The 26,078-nt window shown below is 45.1% G+C and overlaps 1 protein-coding gene across 3 annotated transcripts in view; it reads left to right on the top strand.

Annotated features, from left to right (window-relative positions):
- KCNT2 (potassium sodium-activated channel subfamily T member 2) overlaps positions 1–26,078 on the top strand; it is a 1,050,204-nt gene that overhangs the window by 183,636 nt on the left and 840,490 nt on the right. For all 3 annotated transcript variants that reach the window (XM_030206382.1, XM_030206381.1, XM_030206379.1), the window contains exon 2: positions 2,003–2,082. In XM_030206382.1, coding sequence (XP_030062242.1) covers positions 2,003–2,082 — 80 coding nt within the window. The remainder of the gene's footprint in view (positions 1–2,002; positions 2,083–26,078) is intronic.

The raw sequence follows: 26,078 nt of genomic DNA, 5'->3' as shown, positions 1-26,078 counted from the left end.
CCTTTAGGCCTCCCCCTCCATAATGCACTTCTAGCTACACCCCTGGATAAAAGTGAAACCAAGATAATACAGTTCCTGAGATTCCCACATCCTCTAGTCAGTGTAAAAGAGTGGAGTGGTAAACAAAGTCAAAGGCCACAGTGTGGTTTAGGGAGAAGAGAAGAACTTCATTACCTCTATCAAGTGTCTAACGAAGATAATTCACCATGTTTAAATCCAGTCTGATAAGGATGAAGAGCATTTACTTGGCAAGATGTGATGGAAGCTGTTGAGCTACATTCTTCTGTTACTTTTGATAGAAAAGGAAGTTGTGAGACTGGATGGTAATTGAGAGGATCCAATAGATTTCCCTGGGCTTCTTTAGAGATGACTACATCTGTCTTCCAGTTGAGAGGATAAACCCCATTTTGAAGACTGGTAACAATGATGCAATGTAAAACTTGCAAAAAGTAGGCACGAACTTCTTTAAAGAAATTAGGAGTGGGTCTGATAGAAACATACAAAAATGAAGGCATATACAGACCTTATGGCCTATCCAGTCTGCCCATCCATGCCATCTACTCTCCCTTTCACTCCCTTAGAGATCCTGTGTAGTTGTCCCAAGCTTTCTTAAATTCAGATAAAGTTCTAATCTCCATCACCTCCACTGGGAGGCTGCTCCAAGAATTCACCATACTTTCCCTGAAGAAGTATTTCCTCAGTTTACTTCTGAGTCTATCCCCTTTTTCTTTCATCTTGAACATCCTTTCAATTGAAAGAGACTCGCCTGCCCTGCATTTATCTATGTAGCATATTTAAACATCTCTATATCTCTCCTCTCCCATCTTTCTTCCAAAGTATACTTATTGAGATCTTTAAGTCTTTCACCATACGCTTTATGATGAAGACCACTGACCATTTTAGTAGCCACCTTCTGGACTGACTCATTTAGAGTACTGTACTGTGTACAATTTTGGAGACCACACCTTAAAAAAAATTATAATCAGGATGGAGTCAGTCCAGAGGGTGGCTATCAAAATGGTCAGTGGTCTTCATCATAAAGTATATAGAGACAGACTCATAGACCTCAATATGTATATCTTGGAAGAAAGATGAGAGAGAGGAGATATTATTGAGACATTTAAATACCTCCATTGCATAAATGCACAGGATGCAGGTCTCTTTCAACTGAATGGAAGCTCTAGAACAAAAGGGCATAAGATGAAGTTGAAGGGGGATAGACTGAAAAGTAATCTAGGAAAATACTTCTTTATCAAAAGGGTGGTGGATGCATGAGACGAACTCCCGGTGGAGGTGGTGGAGATCAGGACTGTATCTGAATTCAAGATAGCATGGGACAGACATATAGGATCTGTTGGGGGAAGAAGAGATAGCAGATGATATGGATGGGCAGACTGGATGGGTCATATTGCCTTTATCTGCTGTCATTTTCTGTGTTTCTAAAAGTGCAGTATATGCAAACTACACGGGTGCAAACGTGTCCACACTGCCTGCAGTTTGAGTGGCAAATACCACAGGGAATTTCCCTTTGAAAATAGAGTTTGGAAAACAATAAAGTTATAGATACAATGGGTGCTGGGGAAATAGATGAAACAACAAAAGGCTATACTGGAATGATGACCTTCAACTTCTGTAGCAGGCAAAAGGATCCTATGTGTGAAATTCAAACAGTATGTTGCCAGTCATTTACACTAAGGAAGGGCATCACAAATTAAAAAGTAAGGTTTTAAGATGTTACTTCCATCAAACGAATGATGGACCAGGGGAAAATAACAAAAGAAGTCAAACCAAGAATTCATTCATCAGCAACTAAGCTGACGATGAAACCAAGTCTGAGGCTATACAAAATATTTTTTTAAAAAACAGAAAATCAACTGGAAAGCTATGAGCATTAATCCATGAAAAATGTTTTGATTATTACCCCCTATGTTTAGTTTTAAATATTTTTTTGAATTGAAGCAGGTACTGGCTACTTAAATTATCCTCTTTCTTTTTTTTACAGGGTACAAGTAGAATTTTACGTAAATGAAAATACCTTCAAAGAAAGATTGAAATTATTTTTCATCAAGAACCAAAGATCAAGTAAGCAGTTTGATTTTGGTTACCAATTTTCATAATTAATTAATACTGTCTTCTGTATAACAATAGAATCCTCATTTATTCTTAACTACTCTATTCTATTTGTTTCAAACAATTATTGCTTTCTTATGTAACTGTTGTTTTTGTTTTGCACCTTGTTGAGGGTAATTCTATAAGAAGATGTATATATTTAGGTGCCATGTATATATTTACCACCTGTCCTATAAAAAAAGGTAGGTAAATACACAATGTTTTCACACATGAGCACTTCTGCCAGCCCTAGATTAAGGTATAGGGAAACTTGGCAGGCGATTAGAGCTGGTGTAAATGCTCTCATCAAGACTGAGGGAAATACACAAAAATTACACTATTTTATAATTTGCATGAATATATGTGTGCCTTGCTCATTCTCTGCCCATCTGAACACCCACCGCAGACTGGCTCATATTTACAGAATAGTGCACCCATCCAGACAGGGTTTTCAGAATATCCCCATTGAATTTGCACACCTAGCCAGTCAGGGTGTTCAAATTCAACCCTGACTGGCTGAGTGTGCTCCAAGGACTGGGTTGAAAACCTAGAATAGTGCATAAATGACTAGAACACCAGCATTTTTGTGCGTACTTGTTACTTAAATCTAGGCAATTCCTTATAGAATTACCCCCATTGTGGGCAATATTTTAACATATGGACTAACATTTATGCATGTTTAGGTGGTTATTTCCTGCTGAATATCACCAGATAGTCAGCTATGTACTGTTTAATCAGCTAGGTGCCGTTCCTGGCCGGTTTTAAATATTGGGGGGTGTTTCAATATTATTATTATTATTATTTATTGCATTTGTATCCCACATTTTCCCACCTCTTTGCAGGCGCAATGCGGCTTACAATACATCATGGATGGTGGAAATATATAAGAATATAGCAATACACCACTATGAGGGCAATTTTATAACTAGGCACTTCCTGTTAGGTGCCCCGATAGACTGCAGTAAATGTCTATTCTATAATAACTGTGCACTAAGATGCTGTTAGAGAATAGCATAGCCTGCCATTGGTAAGCCTAATTCCCCTGATATTCAGTTAGCTACAGGCAGCTTGGTTAGTTGCCGCCACCGGCACTGACCCTGGATATTCAATGCCAGGCTTTATATGGTGACCGGCATTGAATATCAAGTTCCAGGGGTCCTTTTACTAAGGTGCACTGAAAAATGTCCTGCGGTAGTGTAGACGTGTGTTTTGGGTGCACGAGAATTATTTTTTAGCGCACCTACAAAAAATGCCTTTTTTTCCCCGAAAATGGGCATGCGGTAAAGTGAAAATTGCCACACATCCATTTTTGGTCTGAGGCCTTACCGCAAGCCATTGACCTAGCGGTAGGGTCTCACGTGGTAATCGGGCGGTAATGGTGTACACACGTCAAATGCCACTTGACACACGGAGCTGCTACACGCCAGAAAAGAAAAAATATTTTTCAGACGTGCATAGCGGACGCACGCCAAAATTGAAATTACCATAAGGGCCATGTGGTAACTGGGTGGTAACTCCAATTTGGCACATGTTGGGCATGAGTAGGCGCCTAAGCAGCTTAGTAAAAGGTCCCCTAAGGTTTCTCTGCAGTAACTTATCTGGTTAAGCCGATATTCAGCGTACCCATTAAGTGCTTAGCAGTTAAAGTCAGGCTGCATAAATAGCAGGCTTATCTTAACCACCAAACGTAGCCGGTTAGCACTGAATATTCATGCGTAACTGGCTAAGTCGCACGACATAGCCAGTTAGCAGCTAACTTCTAAGTGCTTATATTCAACTGAGATAACTGGCTATCTCGCAGTGAATGCTAGCAGTTAGCCAGCCAAGCACTATTTAACCGGCAAGAGCCATTCCTGGCTTGTTAAATAGCACTGAATATTGGGTCCAATATATATATATGAACTTTATCCGAACACATCAACTCCTTGTATTTGTTTCTCTACCGGAGATGGTGAATGCCTCTACGGTACAATGTAGGCCACATTGAGCCTGCAAATAGGTGGGAAAATGTGGGATACAAACATAACAAATAAATAAATAAATAATATATATACTCCTATAGTTACAACAGCCCTAATGCTGGCCTAACTGCTGGCATGTAAATGTGGTAAGGGCAGACATCAGTAACATTATTTGGTATGTTATAAACCTCACTGGGAGCGCCATCCATGTGTACACACCCCCATGTAGTTACGTGCTATAGCATCTAAGTATTCCCTTTAAAGGATAGGTCATACATCGAAGTTAAAGTTAAGTTCATTGTATTTTTGGATTTGACTTGCTTACTGCTACAGTACTAGTATTGTACTAAATTGCTTCTGTATTCAGATTGTTAGAGGTTGACAATAACTAAGTCATATTTTGCTTTGATTGCATACCATTTTGGTTAACAGATGTCATAAGCTCTGGTTTGCAGTTATATTTGTTAGACAAGTTTAAGGTGTCCGAGTGGCTGCACACCTGGGAAACAGTGACCATCAAACGGTTTGTTTTGATGTAACGGCTCATGTGGATGGCGGCCACTCTAAACTCAAAGTCCTGGATTTCAAGCGAGCTGACTTTAACAAAATGGGAGAATACCTGAGGAAGGAGCTGATGGGCTAGGAGGACATACGAGAAGTGGAAGGACAGTGGTCCAGGCTAAAAGAAGTAATAAACAGGGCCACAGACCTTTATGTAAGGAGAGTAAATAAAAGCAAGAGAAAAAGGAAACCGATATGGTTCTCAAAGCAAGTGGCTGAGAAAATAAAGATTAAAGAGTTAGCGTTCCAGAAATATAGAAAATCTCAAGAGGAGGAACACGGGGAGGAATACCGGATGAAACTGAAAGAAGCCAAGAGAGAGGTACGTCTGGCGAAAGGCGCAAGCGGAAGAACAAATGGCTAGAAATGTAAGGAGGGGAGACAAAAACTTCTTCAGGTATATTAGTGAAAGGAGAAAGACTATAAAGGGAATTGTGAGACTAAAAGATACAACAAAACGCTATGTAGAAAATGATGAAGAAAAAGCCAATTTGCTAAATAGATACTTTTGTTCTGTTTTCACTGAAGAAAACCCTGGGGAAGGACCGAGAGGGACTGGCAAAAGTACACCTGAGAATGAGGTGGATAGAGCACCGTTCACAGAAGAGAGTGTGTATCAACAACTTGGAAAGCTAAAGGTGGACAAAGCCATGGGGCCGGACGGGATCCACCCCAGAATACTGAGGGAGCTCAGAGAGGTTCTGGCGGGTCCTCTTAAAGACTTGTTTAATAAATCCTTGGAGACGGGAGAGGTTCCGAGGGATTGGAGAACGGCGGAGGTGGTCCCTCTTCACAAAAGTGGTGATAGGGAAGAAGCTGGAAACTACAGGCTGGTAAGCCTCACTTCGGTTATTGGAAAAGTAATGGAAGCCATGCTGAAGGAAAGGATAGTGAATTTCCTGGAAGCCAATAAGTTGCAAGATCCGAGACAACATGGTTTCACCAAAGGGAAATCGTGCCAAACGAATCTCATTGAATTCTTTGACTGGGTGACAGGAGAATTAAATCAAGGACGTGCTATGGACGTAATCTACTTAGATTTCAGCAAGGCTTTTGACACGGTTCCCCACAGGAGGCTCTTAAATAAACTAGACGGCCTGAAGATAGGACCCGAAGTGGTGAACTGGATTAGGAACTGGTTGACGGACAGACGCCAGAGGGTGGTGGTGAATGGAGTTCGCTCGGAGGAGGGAAAGGTGAGTAGTGGAGTGCCTCAGGGATCGGTGCTGGGGCCCATTCTGTTCAATATATTTGTGAGTGACATTGCCGAAGGGTTACAAGGTAAAGTTTGCCTTTTTGCGGATGACACCAAGATTTCCAACAGAGTGGACACCCCGGAGGGAGTGGAAAACATGAAAAAAGATCTGAAGAAGCTAGAAGAATGGTCTAACGTTTGGCAATTAAAATTCAATGCGAAGAAATGCAAAGTGATGCACTTAGGGAGTAGAAATCCAAGGGAGAAGTATGTGTTAGGCGGGGAGAGTCTGATAGGCACGGACGGGGAGAGGGATCTTGGGGTGATAGTATCTGAGGACCTGAAGGTGACGAAACAGTGCGACAAGGCGGTGGCCGTAGCTAGAAGATTGCTAGGCTGTATAGAGAGAGGAGTGACCAGCAGAAGAAAGGAAGTTTTAATGCCCCTGTATAAGACGTTGGTGAGGCCCCACCTGGGGTATTGTGTTCAGTTTTGGAGGCCGTATCTTGCGAAGGATGTTAAAAAAATGGAAGTGGTGCAAAGAAAAGCTACGAGGATGGTATGGGATTTGCGTTCCAAGACGTATGAAGAGAGGCTTGCTGACCTGAACATGTACACCCTGGAGGAAAGGAGGAACAGGGGTGATATGATACAGACGTTCAAATATTTGAAAGGTATTAATCCGCAAACGAATCTTTTCCGGAGATGGGAAGGCGGTAGAACGAGAGGACATGAAATGAGATTGAAGGGGGGCAGACTCAGGAAAGATGTCAGGAAGTATTTTTTCACGGAGAGGGTGGTGGACGCTTGGAATGCCCTCCCACGGGAGGTGGTGGAGATGAAAACGGTAACGGAGTTCAAACATGCGTGGGATTTGCATAGAGAAATCCTGTGCAGAAGGAATGGATCCTCAGAAGCTTAGCTGAGATTGGGTGGCGGAGCAGGTGGGGAGAAGAGGGGTTGGTGGTTGGGAGGTGAGGATAGGGGAGGGCAGACTTATATGGTCTGTGCCCTGAAAAGGACAGGTACAAATTCAAGGTAAGGTATACACATATGAGTTTGTCTAGGGCAGACTGGATGGACCATGCAGGTCTTTTTCTGCCGTCATCTACTATGTTACTATGTTATGCGCGCAATTGCCTCACTTCCCACTTTATACGGTCTTTACCAGAGCCAGTGATGGGAGGCGGGACTGGTGGTTGGGAGGCGGGAAATACTGCTGGGCAGACTTATATGGTCTGTGCCCTGAAAAGGACAGGTACAAATTCAAGGTAAGGTATACACATATGAGTTTGTCTAGGGCAGACTGGATGGACCATGCAGGTCTTTTTCTGCCGTCATCTACTATGTTACTATGTTATGCGCGCAATTGCCTCACTTCCCACTTTAAAGATGTGTGAGGTGGGGGGGGGGGGGGGGGAATATAGGGCAGCCTGTACATAAACAAGCTACTTCTGGACTCCTTCAGAGAACTATGAACTCAGTACATAGATGAATGCAGAACACTGTAGCCTCATCAGCACTCAATGAAAGGGATTAAAGACGTGGAGGGGCATAATTGAACGAAAACGTCTATCTCCATGGGCGTTTATCTCCGAGAACGGGTCCGTGAAGGGGCGGACCGAACCGTATTTTCGAAAAAAATAGACGTCCATGTTTTATTCGACAATTTGTGAGCTGGGCGTTTTTGTTTTTCAGTGATAATGGAAAATGAAAGCGCACAGCTCAAAAACGAATAAATCCAAGGCATTTGTTCGTGGGAGGGGCCAGGATTCGTAGTGCACTGGTCCCCCTCACATGCCAGGACACCAACCGGGCACCCTAGGGGCACTTTTAGAAAAACAAAAAAAAGGTAAAAGAGCTCCCAGGTGCATAGCACCCTTCCCTTGTGTGTTGAGCCCCCCAAATCCCCCTCAAAACCCACTGCCCACAAGTCTACACCATTACTATAGCCCTAAGGGGTGAAGGGGGGCACCTACATGTGGGTACAGTGGGTTTGGGGGGGTTGGACGACTAAGCATTAAGCAGCACAATTGTAACAGATGAGGGGGGGGGATGGGCCTGGGTCCACCTGCCTGAAGTCCACTGCACCCCCTAACAACTGCTCCAGGGACCTGCATACTGCTGCCAGGGAGGTGGGTATGACATTTGAGGGTGAAAATAAAAAGTTGTGAAACATCATTTTTTGTGGTGGGAGGGGGTTAGTGACCACTGGGGGAGTCAGGGGAGGTCATTCCCGATTCCCTCTGGTGGTAATCTGGTCATTTAGGGCACTTTTTGGGGCCTTATTCGTGAAAAAACAGGGTCCAGGAAAAGTGCCCTAAATTCTAGCTACAAACGCATACTTTTTTTCCATTATCGGCGAAAGGCGCCCATCTCTGATCGGCCGATAACCACGCCCCAGTTCCACCTTCGCCACGTCTCCGACACGCCCCCGTCAACTTTGTACGCTTCCGCGATGGAGTGCAGTTGAAAACGTCCAAAATCGGCTTTCCATTATACCGATTTATTCGTTTTTGTGAGATAAACGTCTATCTCCCGATTTGGGTCGAAATCTAGGCGTTTTTCTCTTTCAATTATAAGGTGGATAGTGTTCCTTGTTATACTATGCATATATAACGAGGCCTGTGCAAGCATTTTCTTAGGACAGTGACAAGGTTTGGAAACTATAGCTCTGCAACTTTGTTTATTCTTCAGTGACTTAGACTTATGCATACCTACCAGCTCTCATCATTGGGAAAAATGCACATGTGATGGAAAAAAAACCCTGAGTTCCCATGCCAATATGTAGTGAGCTCAGCTCCTGTCAATCAGAGACTGCACCCAGGGTATGACACTGTCTACTCCACTGCTAATACTGACAGAGTGAGAGAGATGCTGCTTTTTTTTAATGCCCATCCTGGCTATACTGTGCAGCCCTTGCTGTCCTGCCAACTGCAGAGAGAACCACTGCATTCCTCCCAAGAACTTTGTTTTTCTGTTATGCTTTCTCTCCATATCTCTGCTCATAACTACACAACAGACTGTCCCATATACTGTTTTTCTCTCCACCTGGACTGCAGACATTCAGCACAGCAATTGTAAGGTTGTTTCACTTATCTTTGATCTGTATATTTGGGGTCGTGTCATTCTGGGGCTTCTATGAAGCACCAGAGAAGTATAATAAAGCACCACCAGTCAACTAAAAGCTTCTATAAGAGAAAGAAGAACTAATCAAAGGCTTCTCTTCCTGTATATACCAAGAAGAATCTATGATCACCATGTGTCAGAACTGGTAGGGCCCTTCTTTTCTAGTCCTATATTGCTTGGAGTGAAATTCACTATTCTTTTATTCAATTCTTTTAGACAAAGGCACAAGAATATTTGGTCATCATCATCATACTTTAGGACAAAACTCTTCTTAGAAATTATTCATTTTATGTGCCTGCTTCTTCCAACCACCAAGACATTGGCTTATTTTCCCAGCAGTCTACAAATATTGTAAAGTGGATCCTCTTTTCTCCTGGGTTGCAGCTCTTCCAACAAAAAAAAAAAACCCAACAAAAAAAACACACACACCTGTATGGTTCCCCTTTTTTCAAAGAAAAAACAAAAATAATGATCTCTCCTGGTCCCCTGGAGAGTAGCAGAAAAAAGAAAAAAACAAACCCAGGGCTCAATTCCACCCTGGTTTCCAAACACAGTTCAATTTTTAGCCAAGCTTCAAAATGCAGCTCAGTCCAGCTAGGCTTTCAAAACACAGTTCAATTTTAGCCAAGCTTTCAAAACACAGCTCAGTTTAGCCAGGCTTTCAAAACACAGTTCAGTTCTAGCCAAGCTTTCCTAAACACAATGGCTCTGCGCGGGCTCAAAGCCTAGGGTCCCACCCTCTTGGTCAGTCATACTCCTACCTGACCTCCTCCCGCTTGACCCGGCTTGGCCCCGCTACTTCCTTGGCTTTCGCTGAGCCAGAGCTGAAAAGTCCATCGGCTCTTCCAGGGTGTTCTCCGGTTCAGTCAACTCCATAGGGCAAGGCCCACTCTCCTCCTCCCTCTCCTCAGGAGCCCAATCCATATTCTCTTCACCCCGCCCCTCTCCCAGCTGCTCACCCTTTTCTTCATTAAAGTTCTTTGGAGTCCCTTCTTTCTCCACCCACTTGTTCCACCACCTCTTCCACCAGGTTGGAGAATCAGCCTTACTCCTTCCCCTGCGGCCCTCCTCTGGTGACTCCTGGGAATGCACATAGTTTCTCTTATCCCCAGGCTCCCTTGGGGCATGCTGGGAGTTGTAGTTCTTTATTTCTAGTTTTTTTCCTGGGGAATGCCTGCCTATAACGGGGGTATTCTGGCCTATCCCCGGGTTCCTTTGGGACCTTTCCTACATACTCTTTACATACCCCCCCCCTTAAATTTCCACCCCCGCATTCCTTTTCCTCCTCCTCCTCCACCCGGGACAGGGCATCAACATTTCCTAAACATCGCCCGGGACGATGCTCCACAGAATATTGGAAAGGCTGCAATGCTAAGTACCACCGCATTAGTCTCCCATTATTATTCTTCATCACATTCAACCATTTCAAGGGAGCATGGTCCGTTACCAACTTAAATTTTCTCCCTTCTAAATAGACACTACACTCCTGCACTGCCCATCGTATGGCTAAACACTCCTTTTCTATGGTGGAGTAATGTTCCTCATGAGGCAGGAGCTTCCGTCTTAAATAAAGGACCGGGTGTTCCTCCCCTTCATGCTCTTGGGACAGCACTGCGCCTAACCCCCTCCCCGAAGCATCTGTTTGAAGGACAAAGGGCTTTTCAAAATCAACTGCCTTCAGCACAGGTTCCTGGCACAGGGCCCTCTGCATCTGTTCAAATGCCCTCAACTCCTCCCCTCCCCACCTCAAGTGGTCCGGATTCTTCCCTCTCAGCATGTCAGTTAAGGGAGTGGCCATTGCGGAAAAATGAGGGATGAACCTGCGGTAATACCCTACCATCCCCAGGAATCTACGCAATTGTTTCTTAGTGTTTGGTCTGGGAAACTCTTGGAGGCTTTTAACCTTATTCAAAAAGGGCCGGACCTCTCCCCTTCCCACATTATACCCTAAATACTTCACCCGGTACTGCGCAAAATAACATTTTTTTGGGTTCAGGGTGAGACCTGCATCCCTAAAAGCCTGCAGCACTGCCTCTACCTGGTTTAAATGGGTGTTCCAGTCTCCACTATGTATTACCACATCATCCATATAGGCGGCGGCATATGCCTGATGTGGTCGGAGCACCCTGTCCAGCAACCTCTGGCAGCTTGCAGCTGCTGAATTAAGGCCAAAGGGCAATCTTTTGAACTGGTACAGGCCTATGGGCGTACTAAAGGCGGTCTTAGCTTGCGCCCCGGGCGTAAGGGGAATCTGCCAGTACCCTTTTGTCAAGTCTAGGGTGGTGAGATATTGGGCAGATCCTAGCCTGTCCACCAGCTCCTCAATATAGGGCATAGGATATGCATCTGCTTGAGAGATATTATTAAGCTGGTGGAAATCTATGCAGAATCTCCACTCCCCTTCGGGTTTTGGTACTAACACCACTGGGCTTGACCAGGGGCTATTTGACTCTTCGATCACCCCGAAGTCTAACATTTCCTGGACCTGTTTTATCACCTCCCTCCTTTTCATGGGGGACAGCCTATATGGCTTTTGCCGAACTACTTTCCCCCTTTCCGTTATGATGTCATGCTCCACTAGGTGAGTATTTCCAGGGCAGGCCGTCAACACATCATCAAACCCTTTCAGGAGCCTTCCTATTTCTTTCTTTTGTACTTGTGTCAACCGGGGATTAACCCCTGGTTCACCGGGCTTGAAAATATCCCTTATTTGCGGTCCCAACTCCTCTCCCTCCTTTTCCTCCCCTCGGGTCTGAAAGCCTACCCTTGCTACCCAGGGTTTCATCAGGTTAACATGGAAAGTTTGGAGCCGCCCCTTTTCGTTCGCCACCTCATATGTAAGAGGCCCAAGTCTCCTCCTCACCACCCAGGGACCCTTCCACCTAGAGGCACTTATGAGGATCCTCTGAGATTAGGATAAGGACCCTATCCCCTATTACAAACTCCCTCTCACGAGTACCCTTATCATAATATTCCTTTTGACGATTTTGGCTCTGTTCCAGCCTATCCTGGGAATATTCCTGTAACTTCTCTAACCTGGCCCTCAGATCCTGTAGGTATTCGACCACTGACTGATCGGAGGTGTCCGGGGGTACCCAGTGTTCCTGTAAAATATCTAAAATTCCCCTGGGCCTCCATCCAAACATCAATTCATAAGGCGCAACTCCTAATGAGTCTTGCACCTTCTCCCTGTAGGCATATAGCACGAAGGGCAACAGTTGGTCCCAACCTGTCCTATCCTCGCCTAACGCTTTCTTTAACATACCCTTTAAAGTTCTATTAAAACGTTCCACCATCCCATTCGTTTGCGGATGGTAGGCCGCTGTACGGATATGCTGGATCCCAAAAGCCTCCCACACTTGCCTTAAGGTACTTGACATAAAGTTGGACCCCCTGTCAGTCAAAACTTCTTGGGGGAATCCCACCTCACAAAAGATTTTTATCAGTTCCCTGGCAATGCCCTTCGCTGATATGCTTCTCAAAGGTATGGCCCAGGGGTACCTAGTGGCCATATCCATAACCACTAAAACATAGAGGAAGCCTCTTCGAGATTTTGTTACCGGGCCAATAATATCCATTGCGATTCTCCTCCCCGGTTGTTCCACTCTAGGAAGGGGTGTTAAAGGTGCCCTAGGCGGTAGCCGGTCTGCCACCTTCTGACAGTTGGGACAGGACTTGCAATACCTCTCCACCTCCCCATAAACTCCTGGCCAATAAAACCGGCCCAATATCTGAGTCAGGGTAGCTTGGCAGCCCTTATGCCCCCCCAAAGGGTGATCATGCGCGAGCCTTACTACTAGGGGACGGAAAGCTTGGGGGACTACTAGCTGTCTCCCCGCTTCAGAGTTCTCCCAATTGGGTACCCTGCGATATAGAATGTCCCCCTCTATCATGAACCCCGGGGCTTCCTGGCCCTCCTCCTGTCGGGCCCGTTCCCAGGCATATTCTAAAGTAGGGTCCGTGGCCTGCTCCCTATGAAACTGGGGAAACTGCTCGCTCAATTCTTTCGGGGCTACTGGCAGATAACTTTCTCTTCTTGCCTGCTCCAAGGCCTCCCGTCTGCCCCTCTGCTCCTTTTTTTTCAAAGCTTTCCCCTTTCTCTCTTTTCCCGGCTCCCCTAAGACCTCCCCTTGAAAAGGAAAAATACCTCCTATTCCCTCTTCCTCAGCCTCAGGGACTCGCCGAGCCTGAGAGCGGGTAGTGACCAACACTCTTTTTTCACTAATACACTCGGTAAAGGGGGGCCAGTCCCTTCCCAAAATCATCTCCTGTGGCAGTCTGGGCAGAACGGCCATGGCTATCTCTATCTCCCCTGTGGGCCCCTTCACGTGAACCCTATGGAGGGTATAACGAGTACTGGCCCCATGTATACATTGAATAGCCACTGCTCCCTCATAGGTATCCTTACCTCCTGTCCTCCTCTTTCTTATTTGTTCCCATAACCTCCTAGAGATCATGGACTGGTCTGCCCCGGAGTCTAACATGGCTACAATCGGAAAACCCTCAACCTCCACCTTGGCGGTATACCGAGGCCTAAACCCTTGGGCAACCTGCGAGGTCCATCCCTCTCGACCTGGGCAATCCCTCCGGAAGTGCCCAGTCTTCCCACACTTATAACAGATTTTTCCTTCATACGAGGGGGCCTTTTTTCCAGGGCCTGAGGGCACTACGGACTTTTTACCACCCCAGCCCTCATCGGGTTTCCCCCCCTGGGGATCTGTCATAAAGAAGGAACTTTTGGAACCCGTGCCTCCCCCAGGTCGGGGTTTCACACCCTCCAGGTCGGGTCCTCCCCAATGTTGGGCTTCCAAATAACACTCCAACCCGGCTGTCACGGCCTCCACCGTCTTACAGCCCCTTTGGACCAATCCTGCCCTAATCTCCCTGGGAAGACCCTGCAGGAATTGCTCCACTACCAATTCTTGAAGAATCTCTCCCGGGGTGTGGCGCTCAGGTTCCAACCATTTCTTTACCAAGTCCATCAGTTTAGTGGCCACCGATTTAGGGGTTTCCCCCTTCTCCCATTTAGTGGACCGAAACTTACGCCTATAAGCCTGGGTACTCAGTCCATACCGGTCTTTAATGGCCTCTCTCAACCTTCCATAGTTGGCAGCGTCCCCAGGAGCCAAGTCTCTAAAGGCTCCTAGAGCCTCCCCAGATAATGAAGGCACTAACCGCATGGCCCACTGCTCTTGTGGCCATCCTGCGGCCACTGCCACCCTCTCGAAGGCGGTCAGGAAATCATCTACATTATCCTGCTCAGACAACTTTCCCCAAGTAAGTGAGTTCAGGGATAAAGGTCCTACCACACCGCTTCCTCCTGGTCCCTGTCCAGTTGCTCCGGCTCCACCGCCCCTGGGAGCCTCAATCCCTCGCTGAAAAAAGTCCTGGAGCATATTCAGCACCGGTTGTTGCTGCTCTCGTGCCGCCGTCAAGGAGTCTTCCACCATCTTCCCCGTCAGTTCTTGCTGTTTCTGGAACTGCATCGTCATCCACGCGAACATCTCCTTGGGGTCCATCCTTGCTCCGGAACAGCGACTCCTGGTGGGGGAAAAAACAGAGGACACCTCCAAGTGCGGTTTCACTACTTATGTTTCCCCTTTTTCTAGGATCCCTTTTATTTCCCCCAATCTAGGCCCCGCTTACCGGAACCCCAGACGGGTCTGCGCCTTTCTCAGCGTTGGCCCCTCCGTCGGGCTTTTCTGTCTGGCTCGTCTTGGTCTCCTCGAGCGACAGGTCCGTGAAGTGATCCCACTCCTGACACCAATTGTAAAGTGGATCCTCTTTTCTCCTGGGTTGCAGCTCTTCCAACAACAAAAAAAACCCAACAAAAAAAACACACACACCTGTATGGTTCCCCTTTTTTCAAAGAAAAAACAAAAATAATGATCTCTCCTGGTCCCCTGGAGAGTAGCAGAAAAAAGAAAAAAACAAACCCAGGGCTCAATTCCACCCTGGTTTCCAAACACAGTTCAATTTTTAGCCAAGCTTCAAAATACAGCTCAGTCCAGCTAGGCTTTCAAAACACAGTTCAATTTTAGCCAAGCTTTCAAAACACAGCTCAGTTTAGCCAGGCTTTCAAAACACAGTTCAGTTCTAGCCAAGCTTTCCTAAACACAATGGCTCTGCGCGGGCTCAAAGCCTAGGGTCCCACCCTCTTGGTCAGTCATACTCCTACCTGACCTCCTCCCGCTTGACCCGGCTTGGCCCCGCTACTTCCTTGGCTTTCGCTGAGCCAGAGCTGAAAAGTCCATCGGCTCTTCCAGGGTGTTCTCCGGTTCAGTCAACTCCATAGGGCAAGGCCCACTCTCCTCCTCCCTCTCCTCAGGAGCCCAATCCATATTCTCTTCACCCCGCCCCTCTCCCAGCTGCTCACCCTTTTCTTCATTAAAGTTCTTTGGAGTCCCTTCTTTCTCCACCCACTTGTTCCACCACCTCTTCCACCAGGTTGGAGAATCAGCCTTACTCCTTCCCCTGCGGCCCTCCTCTGGTGACTCCTGGGAATGCACATAGTTTCTCTTATCCCCAGGCTCCCTTGGGGCATGCTGGGAGTTGTAGTTCTTTATTTCTAGTTTTTTTCCTGGGGAATGCCTGCCTATAACGGGGGTATTCTGGCCTATCCCCGGGTTCCTTTGGGACCTTTCCTACATACTCTTTACAATATGCAATCTGGAATCTTTTGAGATGAAAGTGTTCTTGGGCTCAATGCGCATCTCCACAACAGTCCCACCAGTTCTACATGAGCATATGCTTGATGGAATCTGCAGATATTCTACCTCCAGAGAAGGCCACAGAACTCTGTCAGGTAGTAGCCAAGAAGAAGGAGTGTTGGAAGCAAATAGCTCAGGCAGATTATGATGTGGTGTCCAGGCTTTCTGCATTAGATATTGCATGCGTAGACTCTCATAGCTGCGTATTTCTGACCTTGAACAAGATGGGTCAAGAAAAGCTAGCGGACATCCCTTGCCAGGAGACAAACTTTTTGGGCACAAGGTGGAAGAGGTCACTGACCTCACTAAGAAAAGGACTGATAACCATGAAGGCCCTGTCTTGGCCTACTCCTTCTGTGGCCTCCACTTCTCAAAGGATTTCAGACAGAAGTTGGAAGGGTTACTACTACTCTCAAAGCATAGGTTCACTTCCTTGACTTGCCCTCCCTATCAAACCCAGTCCCAGGGCTCCCATCCTTGGCAGTAGTGGGCCCAAAATCCCAATCGACTCCCCAGTCTAAGCAGGGGAAAAGCTTTTGACTGGCTCCAGCATAGCATATCCAACATAAATGTCCTGTCTCAGACAACCTACCAGTCAGAGGGAGTCTGAATGTTTTTTTCTAAGAAAGGTGCCTCCTTGTAACCTCAGACTGATGGATTCTTCAAATAGTCCCTCAATTGGCATCAACCACCTTCAAATTGCCCCATGCAGTCAAACCAGTTCCACCAGGGGAGGAAGGGAAGGGATTCTATTCCAAGTACTTCTTCATGCCCAAAAGGATGGGGGATTTCATCCTAGACCTAAGGGCCCTGAATAAATATCTGGTCAAAGAAAAGCTAAAGATGATTTCTTTGGGCATCATTCTTTCCATGATTTAGGCAAATGATTGGCGATGCTGTCTGGACTTAAAGGATTCTTACACTCAAATCTAGATACCTCCTGTGACTGGTATGTATTTCAGATTTTGAATAAGGAAAAACCATTACCAATATCACGTTCTGCCATTTGGCTGTGTTCACTCCAAGAGTGTTTACAAAATATCTTGCTGTAGTCACAGCATTGCTACACAGACTGGGAGTGCATGTGTTTCCCTATCTGGACGATTGGCTGGTAAAGAGCACATCAAAGGAAGGTGCTCAGGATTCAATGCAAAAAAACTATTTGGGTGATGAAGTAACTAGAAATCATTATCAAATACCCAAAGTCCTACCTGCTCCCCAGTTCAACAACAGGAGTGCATAGGATCCCTGCTAGACATGAATCAGGCTTGGGCCTACCTTTCTCCGGTATGAGTAGATGTGTTCATTTGTATTGCCCGTTAAATTCAACATAGCTATATGGTCACAGCTTGCCAGATGTTGAAGTTGTTATACCACATTCACACCCATGGCATGCCTACATTTGTGAAGTGCCCAGTGGACCTATTAATTCACTTGAAATTCTTCATTATACTCCTGAAACTATACCTCCTTGGAATAAAATTTATGCCAATTACTTCTAAAACCAGGGAATATTGCATCAGAAGCTTCTCAAGTTAAAGAAGGCGATTTAGATCTGAAAAATTTGTCTGCTTTATTAGAGGAATCAAGATTGGATGTAGCAGAGCCAATTTGATTATATGTTTATATTTGAACAAAATCTTAATAATATGTTGAGATTTTACTTTGGGAATTCTAAGACTCTGTTTTATGGTAAAAAAAATTTGGATGTATCCTGATGTCACCAAATATACCCAAGATAGGAGGAAAGCTTTTCTTGCTATGAGACAAGAAACTAAAAATATAGGAGCATCTTTTTTGTTATCTTACCCATGTAAATGCTTAATTAAATTGTTATGTTTTTTATTGTCACTTAACAGTACTAGAGGGGAAAAATCACTTTAGTTAGAGTACAAGATCATGAACTAATTAATTCACGTGTGTACTCCAATTTATCAAAAATTGGATTTGTGATAAATTGGAGTACACACGTGTATTAATATGTTTTTTTATTGCCCAGAACAATTGCGGTCTTTTCTAGATGGGAAGCAAGCTCCAGGTCAGAAGAGTCAGGTTCAAGTTGGACAATGAAGATGCAGGGTTTATTAGTCTTTGTTAAGCCTTATTTTTTTCTATATTAATTTTTCCTAAATAGATTCTCTTTAAGTTTTCTAGCCACTCATCCAATTATTGTGGTCTAAGAAGGCTTATTTTATTTTTCCTTTATTATATTACTAGTAAAAAAGGCCCGTTTCTGACACAAATGAAACGGGCGCTAGCAAGGTGTGCCTCTGAGTGTGTATGTTTGAGAGAGTGTGTGTGAGAGTGACTGTGTGTGAGAGAGAGAGAGAGAGAGAGAGAGAGAGAGACAGAGTGAAAGTGCGAGTGTGTGTGTGTGACTGTGTGAGAGTGTGTGCCTGAGACTGAGAGTGTGTGGCAGGGGCCCCCCTCAGTCTCCTGGCCTCCTTCCCCCTTCCCCCTGTCTTCCTTCCCCCCCCCCTGTCTTCCTTCCCCCCTGTCTTCCCTCCCCCTTTCCCATCCCCCTCCAGTTTTTCCTCCACTCCTCCCCTCCCAGCTTCAGGGTCTTTGCCTCCCCTACCTCCGGGTTGTCATGGTCGTGGCCCTCTTACTTCCTTCCTCCCTCTATGCCACCCACGTTGAGGTTCGTTCCCACCGTCCCTCCCTCCCTCCCACTCCCACTGCCACGGTCAGGCAGCCTACCTCCCACTGTCATTCAGGCTGGCTCCCTGGCTCCCACGTTCAGACTGGCTGGCTGGCTGGCTACCTGTCTCCCTCCCTCCCACCCTCCCACTGTCCGATGTTCAGGCTGTCTGCCTGTCTGCCTGCCTCCCTCCCTCCCACGTTGTTCCAGGTTCACTCCGTGAAACGCTGTTTCCCTGTGTGGTTTTTTTTTCGCGACGCTTTTTTTGTCGGGACGCTCTGTTTGTGTTTGTTGCTCCACCTCCGCGCCCGTGCCTTGTGCGTTTCGCCACTGGAGAGGCTTGCTGACTGGCTGGCTAGCAGTGTCCCTCCCTCCCACCCTCCGACGTTCAGGCTGCCTGTGTGCCTGCCTGCCTCCCTCCCTACCTCGCATGTTGTGGCTGTCTTTGTCCGTCAAACGGTGATACCGTGGTTCTTATTTTTTTCGCGACGTTGGTTTTGTTGGGGCGGTGGTTTTTTTTTGTTGCTCCGCCTCCGCGCCTGTGCCTTGTCCGTTTCGCCCCTCGAGTGTCAGTGCTCTGCCCTCGACATCATCACGTTGTGACACGAGGGCGGGGTAGACACTCATGGGCAAACCGGATATCTATGCCACCTCAAGTTTCCGGCTTGAGGATTCATTAGAACGTTGGAGGTGCGTTTTATATAGAGAGATATTATATTAACTATTATAATTATTTTTCAATGATTGTTGAGTACTTCTTGTTTATTTTCCTTAGAGAGGTTTTGAATGTTAAATGTAGCAAGCCTTTTTTCAGAACAAGTGGATACTTGTTTATTGTAATCTGTTGAAAGTTGTAAATGAAATAAATAATAAAAATAATTAAAAAAAAAGCATTGAGCATCAATTTTTTTTCAGCTTCAATCTTTGAGTGTCATCTACTGAATCTAATAATAATAATAAAACTTTATTTCTAACCCACTGTATCTGAGTCATTCTAAGCAGGGAACAAAATTACATACAAAGAAAAATATACCAATACAGCAAAAAATACATGACATAACACTAATACAAAATCATCCATTGCTACAGCTCTGACATAAGGGTATGAAATGCAGTAAAATCAGCACAATCTCATTAATAACTCATATGCTTGAACAAAGATATGGGTTTTTAATTTTATTATTATTATTTTTATTTATTAGGATTTATTTACCACCTTTTTGAAGGAATTCACTCAAGGTGGTGTACAGTAAGAATAGAACAAACATGAGCAATGGGCAATTACAGAAGTAAAGTATTCAAATAATACAAAATATGGCATGGTATAGTACTTACAATGTCAACACAATACGTAAAAGAACATTTTAATTGTTAGTGAAGGGTAAAGCAAAGATGGAACATATAGATAGGTAACAGAGTAAGAAGAGTTAGAAAGTAAGGTGTCTGATTTAAAGAAAGTTGCACACAAGGTCAGAGAGATGGTTAAGTATTATCTCAGCTAGGGTAGGAGTGGATAAACATCTCCCGCTGCAGTATGTGCAGCCCGAGTCAATCCTTGTGTGTGTGAGTGAGACTAGAAAGTTAGTTGCTTCTTCCATTAAAGGCTTGGTTGAAGAGCCAAGCTTTCATCTGCTTCCTGAAGTAGAGATAGTCTTGTGTTAGGCAGAGCCTTTCAGACAGTGCATTCTAGAGTGTGGGGGCTACTCCGGAGAAAGCTCGCTTGTGGGTATCACATCGTGTAATGTCTTTTGGAGAGGGTGTGGTTAGTGATAGTCCTTGGGAGGACCTTAGTGTCCTTGGCGGTGTGTGGAGGATCATCCTATTCTTCAGGTACTCGGGGGCCTTTCCCTTCAGGGCCTTGAAGACCAGACATAGAGTTTTAAATTTAGCCCTGTATTGTACTGGTAGCCAATGAAATTTTTGCAAAAATGGTGTGATGTGGTCACCTCGCTTTCAACCTTCTATGAGTACCAGGACCAGGATGATTGCATTAACGCAATAACCTGGGTTATCATGTTAATGCAATCATCCGGGTCCAGGCACACAGGAGCAGAAGACAGACCAAGAGAGGAGCAATCAGACGCAGGAAGGTGAGGGGCAGGAGTGGCAGCTCGAGTGTGGGACGTGGCATCCCAAATGGGGTGGGGGCACGACAGGGGCCCAGATACGGGGGAGGGGTGATTGGTCCTTCCTGTGTCTCTCTGTGGCCCTGCAGTAGACCTATAGTCAGGAAATCTATATACTGTAATTCACAGCATGAAACTTTACCTTAAGAGAATAGAAATTATGGGGACTAGGGGAGGAGATTAATGATCTATAAGTAGAGGATATAGGAATGTTTGGATAACTGTCTCTCTGTGGGTATAATTACTAGGTCTGTCCTGTTTATATCTGGAGTTCTTTTAAAATTGATATTGTTTTTGATCGCTGTAAACTGCTTTTGCCTTTTGATAATATGTTAATAAACATAATGGAAAGTATACATGTCTCTGGGAATACATCTTTAAGCTGCCATTAAAAGTATCCATACTATTAAATAATATGGGTGCTTTTAGCTATGGACAGGATGAGCAATGATTGAAGTCCCAATTTCCATTTGTTAAATTCCATTGTACCCTCTAAAAGGCTTTCATTATTGCCCTCCCCATAACTATACCTGTAGTGCACATGGAGAGTAATATTATAACAGATAGCCAACCTAGTAAGGCAGAAATGCCCATCCTTTACACCTATTTTATAAATGAAACTTGTGTACGTATTTGTCTTTGTAAAATAACCCAGAAAAAGTGGATGCTCATACTTACCGCTGCTCTCAGGCTTGTGCAAATGTTTAATTTATTTTACATAAATACTCATGGATTTTATAATATGTGCTCATGAGACTTTACTATATTGCTACTACTATTTATCATTTCTATACTGCTAATAGACATACACAGCGCTGTACACTGAACATGTAAGAGACAGCCCCTGTTCAACAGAGCTTACAATCTAATCAAGACAGACAAACAGGACAAATAAGGGATAAGGGAATTACTTACAGACATGGGTACTGAACAAGTGAATAGGAGTTTGGAGTTAAAAGCAGCCTCAAAAAGGCGGGCTTTTAACCTAGATTTGAAGACAGCCAGAGATGGCGCTTGATGTACTGATTCAGGAAATCCATTCCAGGTTTATGGTGCAGTAAGATAAAAAGAATGGAGTCTGAAGTTGGCAGTGGAGGAGAAGGGTACAGATAAGAGACATTTACCTGATGAACAGAGTTCCCGGGGAGGAGTGTAGGAAAAGATAAGAGTGGAGAAGTACTGAGGAGCTGTGGAGTTTTAATGCACTTGTAAGTCTATAAGAGGAGTTTGAATTGTATGTGGAAAAGGATAGGGAGCCAATGAAGTGACTTGAGGAGAGGGCTAATAGCATAGCGACACTGGTGGAATATAAGTCGTGCATAAGAGTTTTGAACAGATTGAAGGGGAGAGATATGGCTTAGTGGGAGACCTATGAGAAGCAAGTTGCAGTAGTCTAAACGAGAGGTGATAAGTGTGGATAAGGGTTTTGGTAGTGTGCTCAGAAAGGAAACCAGAGAAATTTTATAAGCACCTATTTCTGAATGTAAAATTCTGTTTTACATATAGAAAAGCTTAGAAAATGACCTGCAAAGTGAAACTATTCCTTAAAGGAGTCCAATTACCATTTCTCTAGTATTCCGCACAGATAAAAATAAACATGCAAACAAAAACAATGGAGTAGATATTCAGCCGATGGCAGTCAGCAATTTTATCACTTCCACCAGCTTTATACCTGGATATTTAATGCCAGAATGTGTTCAGGCACCAGCATTGAATATCTAAGTATGTGCAGCTGGCCAGCACTTAAACAGTTAAGTTCCGATATTCAGCCTTAATCGGTTAAGTAAAACTGGACAAAGATAGGACTGTTTTTTAAAGTGGTCCCATTTGGTCAGTTAAACTTACAGTTAAGGCTGAATACTGGCACTTAATCAGTTAAAGGCTGATTCCACCCCGGACCGCCCACAACATAGCCAGTTTTGGTTAGACAGTTACCCCCAGATTCTATATATGGCACTTTAAGTTGTGTGTGCAAATTGGACGGGTGTCCTATTTGCATGTGCTACTTAACTGAATAACGAACTAATCAGCGCTGATAATTGGGCAATAACACAGAATTATCAGCACAAATTGGCAATAATTAGAATTTAAGCGCGCATCTTATTAGGTGTATTCTATAAAGAGGCGAGCATAAATTCTAATGTGTGGATCTGAAAAGGGGGTGTGGCCATGGAAGGAGCATGGACAGGCTAAGGGCATTGTTAAAATTTATATGGTTCCTGGCGCTAAGCGCTATTCTATAAACCACGCCTAACTGTAAGCGTGGTTTATAGACTAGCATTTAGCGCTATTTTTTCCAGTGCACTATTTATGGAATCTAATTCTTTGTGCTGATATTCAGCTGCACTATGCGGTTAACTGCCAGTGAATATCAGCGGATAGCCCCACACAGGCTATTTAACTGGAAAGGTGCATGTCCTACCCAGTTATATCGCTTTGAATACTGATCCCATAATCTATTATAAAGAAGACAACACTACACCGTGGACAGGGTGGCAGTATTCTCCAGACTGCCTTCAGTTTCACTGAGGCTCAAGCTGGCATTCGGATGGAGTCTAGAGATCTACAGTAAAGACTAGTGGTGAACCTGTTTGTCTAAAAGAGCCATAAACATCTTTTTGGAAGAAGAGAGCATAAATCTTAATCATAGGAAATATCTTGGTGCTATTTAACCTTCCATTACTTCAACGCTGTTTGGAAATGCACTAACTAAAATAGCTGAGAATGAAACAACACTTTATTTTTTTTGTCTAATGGCTCATTAGGTGTTACATTAGTGTCTAAAAACTAAGAAATTCCCTTCAAGTGGAAAGCTGATGCCATATCTATGTCTGGTAAAAATATGCTAGTTATGATAGTTATTGTCTGACAAACAATGTAGCATTATCAATTTTTGGAAGAAAGGTAATTTTCTTTCTGGAGATTTCCAAAAAACAAGCTTTAAGTTGATACCTATATACGTGGGAAAGATTTTAAAATCTGGAAATAATGGAACATGCTTAAAATTATAATTTAGGTATCCGAGACACAGCATTTCACTTTTTATTTTATAAGAAACAGTATTTTTTTAATTTTATTTTGGGATAAAATTCTGGTCATAAGGCAATAACTATTCTTTTCCAAACCTTCTAGCATCAGGGGCATAGCCAGACATCCGATTTTGAGTGGCCTGCCTGGGCCCAAGCTGGGTGGACAGAAGAACCCCACTCCCACCCCACAGGCAACTTGGTCTCTCCCACCCGCCTGCGTGCCATTTGCTTTCTCAAACCCCCCCCCCCCCCAGTACCTTTTATGTTTAAATCATCTTTATTAACACAATCGGTGAACATCAACAAATGTCACTTGCATTGGTATACAGTGGTTTACTTCCGTACACAGTATGTTTGTCTAACAATGTATTATTAACTCTTTATTTATTAATTCCAGTGCTGGCCAGCACTGTACACATAAATGAACTACTGCTATCTCTACTTATCCCCCCCCCCCCACTACAACTCCCTCCCTCCCCCTATTCCCCCCCTCCAACCCCCCCCTTAATCTGAGCATCACAGGTGTTCAGTTCACCAGTGGCGTTCCTAGAGGTGCTGACACCCGGGGTGGATCGCTGATGCGCCCCGCCTCCTGGGTGCAGTGCCCCCCCCCTGGTGCAGCGCGACCACCCCTGGCGAAAGGACACCCCCCCACCCCAACGAAAGAACCCCACCCGGTGCACGCCGCTGGGGGGGGGGGGGGTGTGCCGCTCGCCGGTCAGCGTCGTTCGTTTCCATGCTCCCTCTGCCCTGGAACAGGTCCTGTTCCGGGGCAGAGGGACCATGGAAACGAACGACGCTGACCGGCGCGCGGCACCCCCCCAGCGGCGTGCACCCGGGGCGGACCGCCCCCCCCCCCCCTTGGTACGCCACTGCAATTCACACAGTCATGTCTAATCATATTCTTAATTTAAGATTCTGCTTTTTGCTATTGGCTGTAAGGGATCCCAAAACTTCGCCCAGGTTTTTTCCAGGTTCTTGCCCGCTGCCGAGGATAAATCTGTAACTCCGCACCTCTCCAGTTTCAATAGTTTGATCATGTGTGTCCTCCAGACCCCAATAGAAGGCGCCTCGCTCTCTCGCCAGTTGAGCAGGATGGCCTTTTTTCCAATCAGCACCGCTCTGTGTAAAAAGGAATTAAGTCCCAGAAGGGCTGGCATGGTGCATTTATAGTTCCCAAAGAGTAACAGTGGCTGTCTCTGTATTGTACTGCAGCTCCAATACCTCTTAGTTTCAGCTAAAACTTTGGACCAAAATTGCTCAATCCGGGGAGTCCAACCACATCTGGGGCAAGCCCCTGTGCTACCAAATCCTGCTTTGAATGCTCTTGCTGGTGAGATGTACAACCTCATCGCAAACTTATATTGTATCTCCCAATATCGAGTATAAACAGAGGTGCGCTGTGGTGAAGACAAAAAGGTTTGCAACACCTCGACACCTCCGCTACCAGCTCATTTGCCCAAATCTTTGCTCTGCCTCGGAAGTCAATGTCCTCTGTAGTATCCTGAAGGAATCTGTGATGGAATCTCAGAGGCACTGCATTCTGGGCCCCCCAGTGTCAGTGCTGTATTTAGCGTATCTTGTACATCCTCATACAGGTTAGTCCACCCCAGTGCTGTCATTTAGTGCTGGATCTGTAAGTACGCAAATTGGTCAGACCCTGGCAAAGTAAATTCCTGTTGCAGTTCCTGGAAGGGCCTCACCCTTCCTTCGTCTTTTAGCAGCTGATACAAATAGCAAATCCCTCTCTCTCGCTAACGAGCAAAGATCACTGAGGAGGATCCCTCAGGGAAATCTGGATTATGATGTAAGGGCAGGAAGGGTGTCACTGTCCATTTGAAACAGTGTCTTTTAAATAGCTGATATTTGCCAGCAGTGAGAAGCAACTGTTACACACTGCTCATGCCAACCCCACAGCCTTCTCTCTGATGTAACTTCCTGTTTCCGCATAGGCAGGAATACATCAGAGGGAAGGCTGTGGGGCCGGCGTGAGCAGTGTGTATCAGTTGCTGCTCACTGCTGGTGAATATCAGCTATTTAAAAGGTTCATGGGAGGGAGAGTTGTTGAGAGTTGTCATTTGGCAGGGCTTGAGGATGCCCAGCAGTGAGTAGCAACTGATACACACTGCTCACGCCGGCCCCACAGCCTTCCCTCTGATGTATTCCTGCCTATGCGGAAACAGGAAGTTACATCAGAGAGAAGGCTGTGGGGTTGGCATGAGCAGTGTGTAACAGTTGCTTCTCACTGCCGGCAAATATCAGCTATTTAAAAGACACTGTTTCAAATGGACAGCGACACCCTTCCTGCCCTTACATCGGTTCTGAGGGACTGGAGAACGGCGGAGGTGGTCCCTCTTCACAAAAGTGGTGATAGGGAAGAAGCTGGAAACTACAGGCCGGTAAGCCTCACTTCAGTTATTGGAAAAGTAATGGAAGCGATGCTGAAGGAAAGGATAGTGAATTTCCTAGAAGTCAATGAGTTGCAAGATCCGAGACAACATGGTTTTACCAGAGGGAAATTGTGCCAAACGAATCTCATTGAATTCTTTGATTGGGTAACTGGAGAATTGAATCATCGACGTGCTATAGACGTAATCTACTTTTGACACGGTTCCCC

This window comes from Microcaecilia unicolor, chromosome 6 (genome assembly GCF_901765095.1).
Source record: "Microcaecilia unicolor chromosome 6, aMicUni1.1, whole genome shotgun sequence".
Taxonomy (NCBI): Eukaryota; Metazoa; Chordata; class Amphibia; order Gymnophiona; family Siphonopidae; genus Microcaecilia; species Microcaecilia unicolor.
This window is presented reverse-complemented; position numbering and strand designations above follow the sequence as displayed.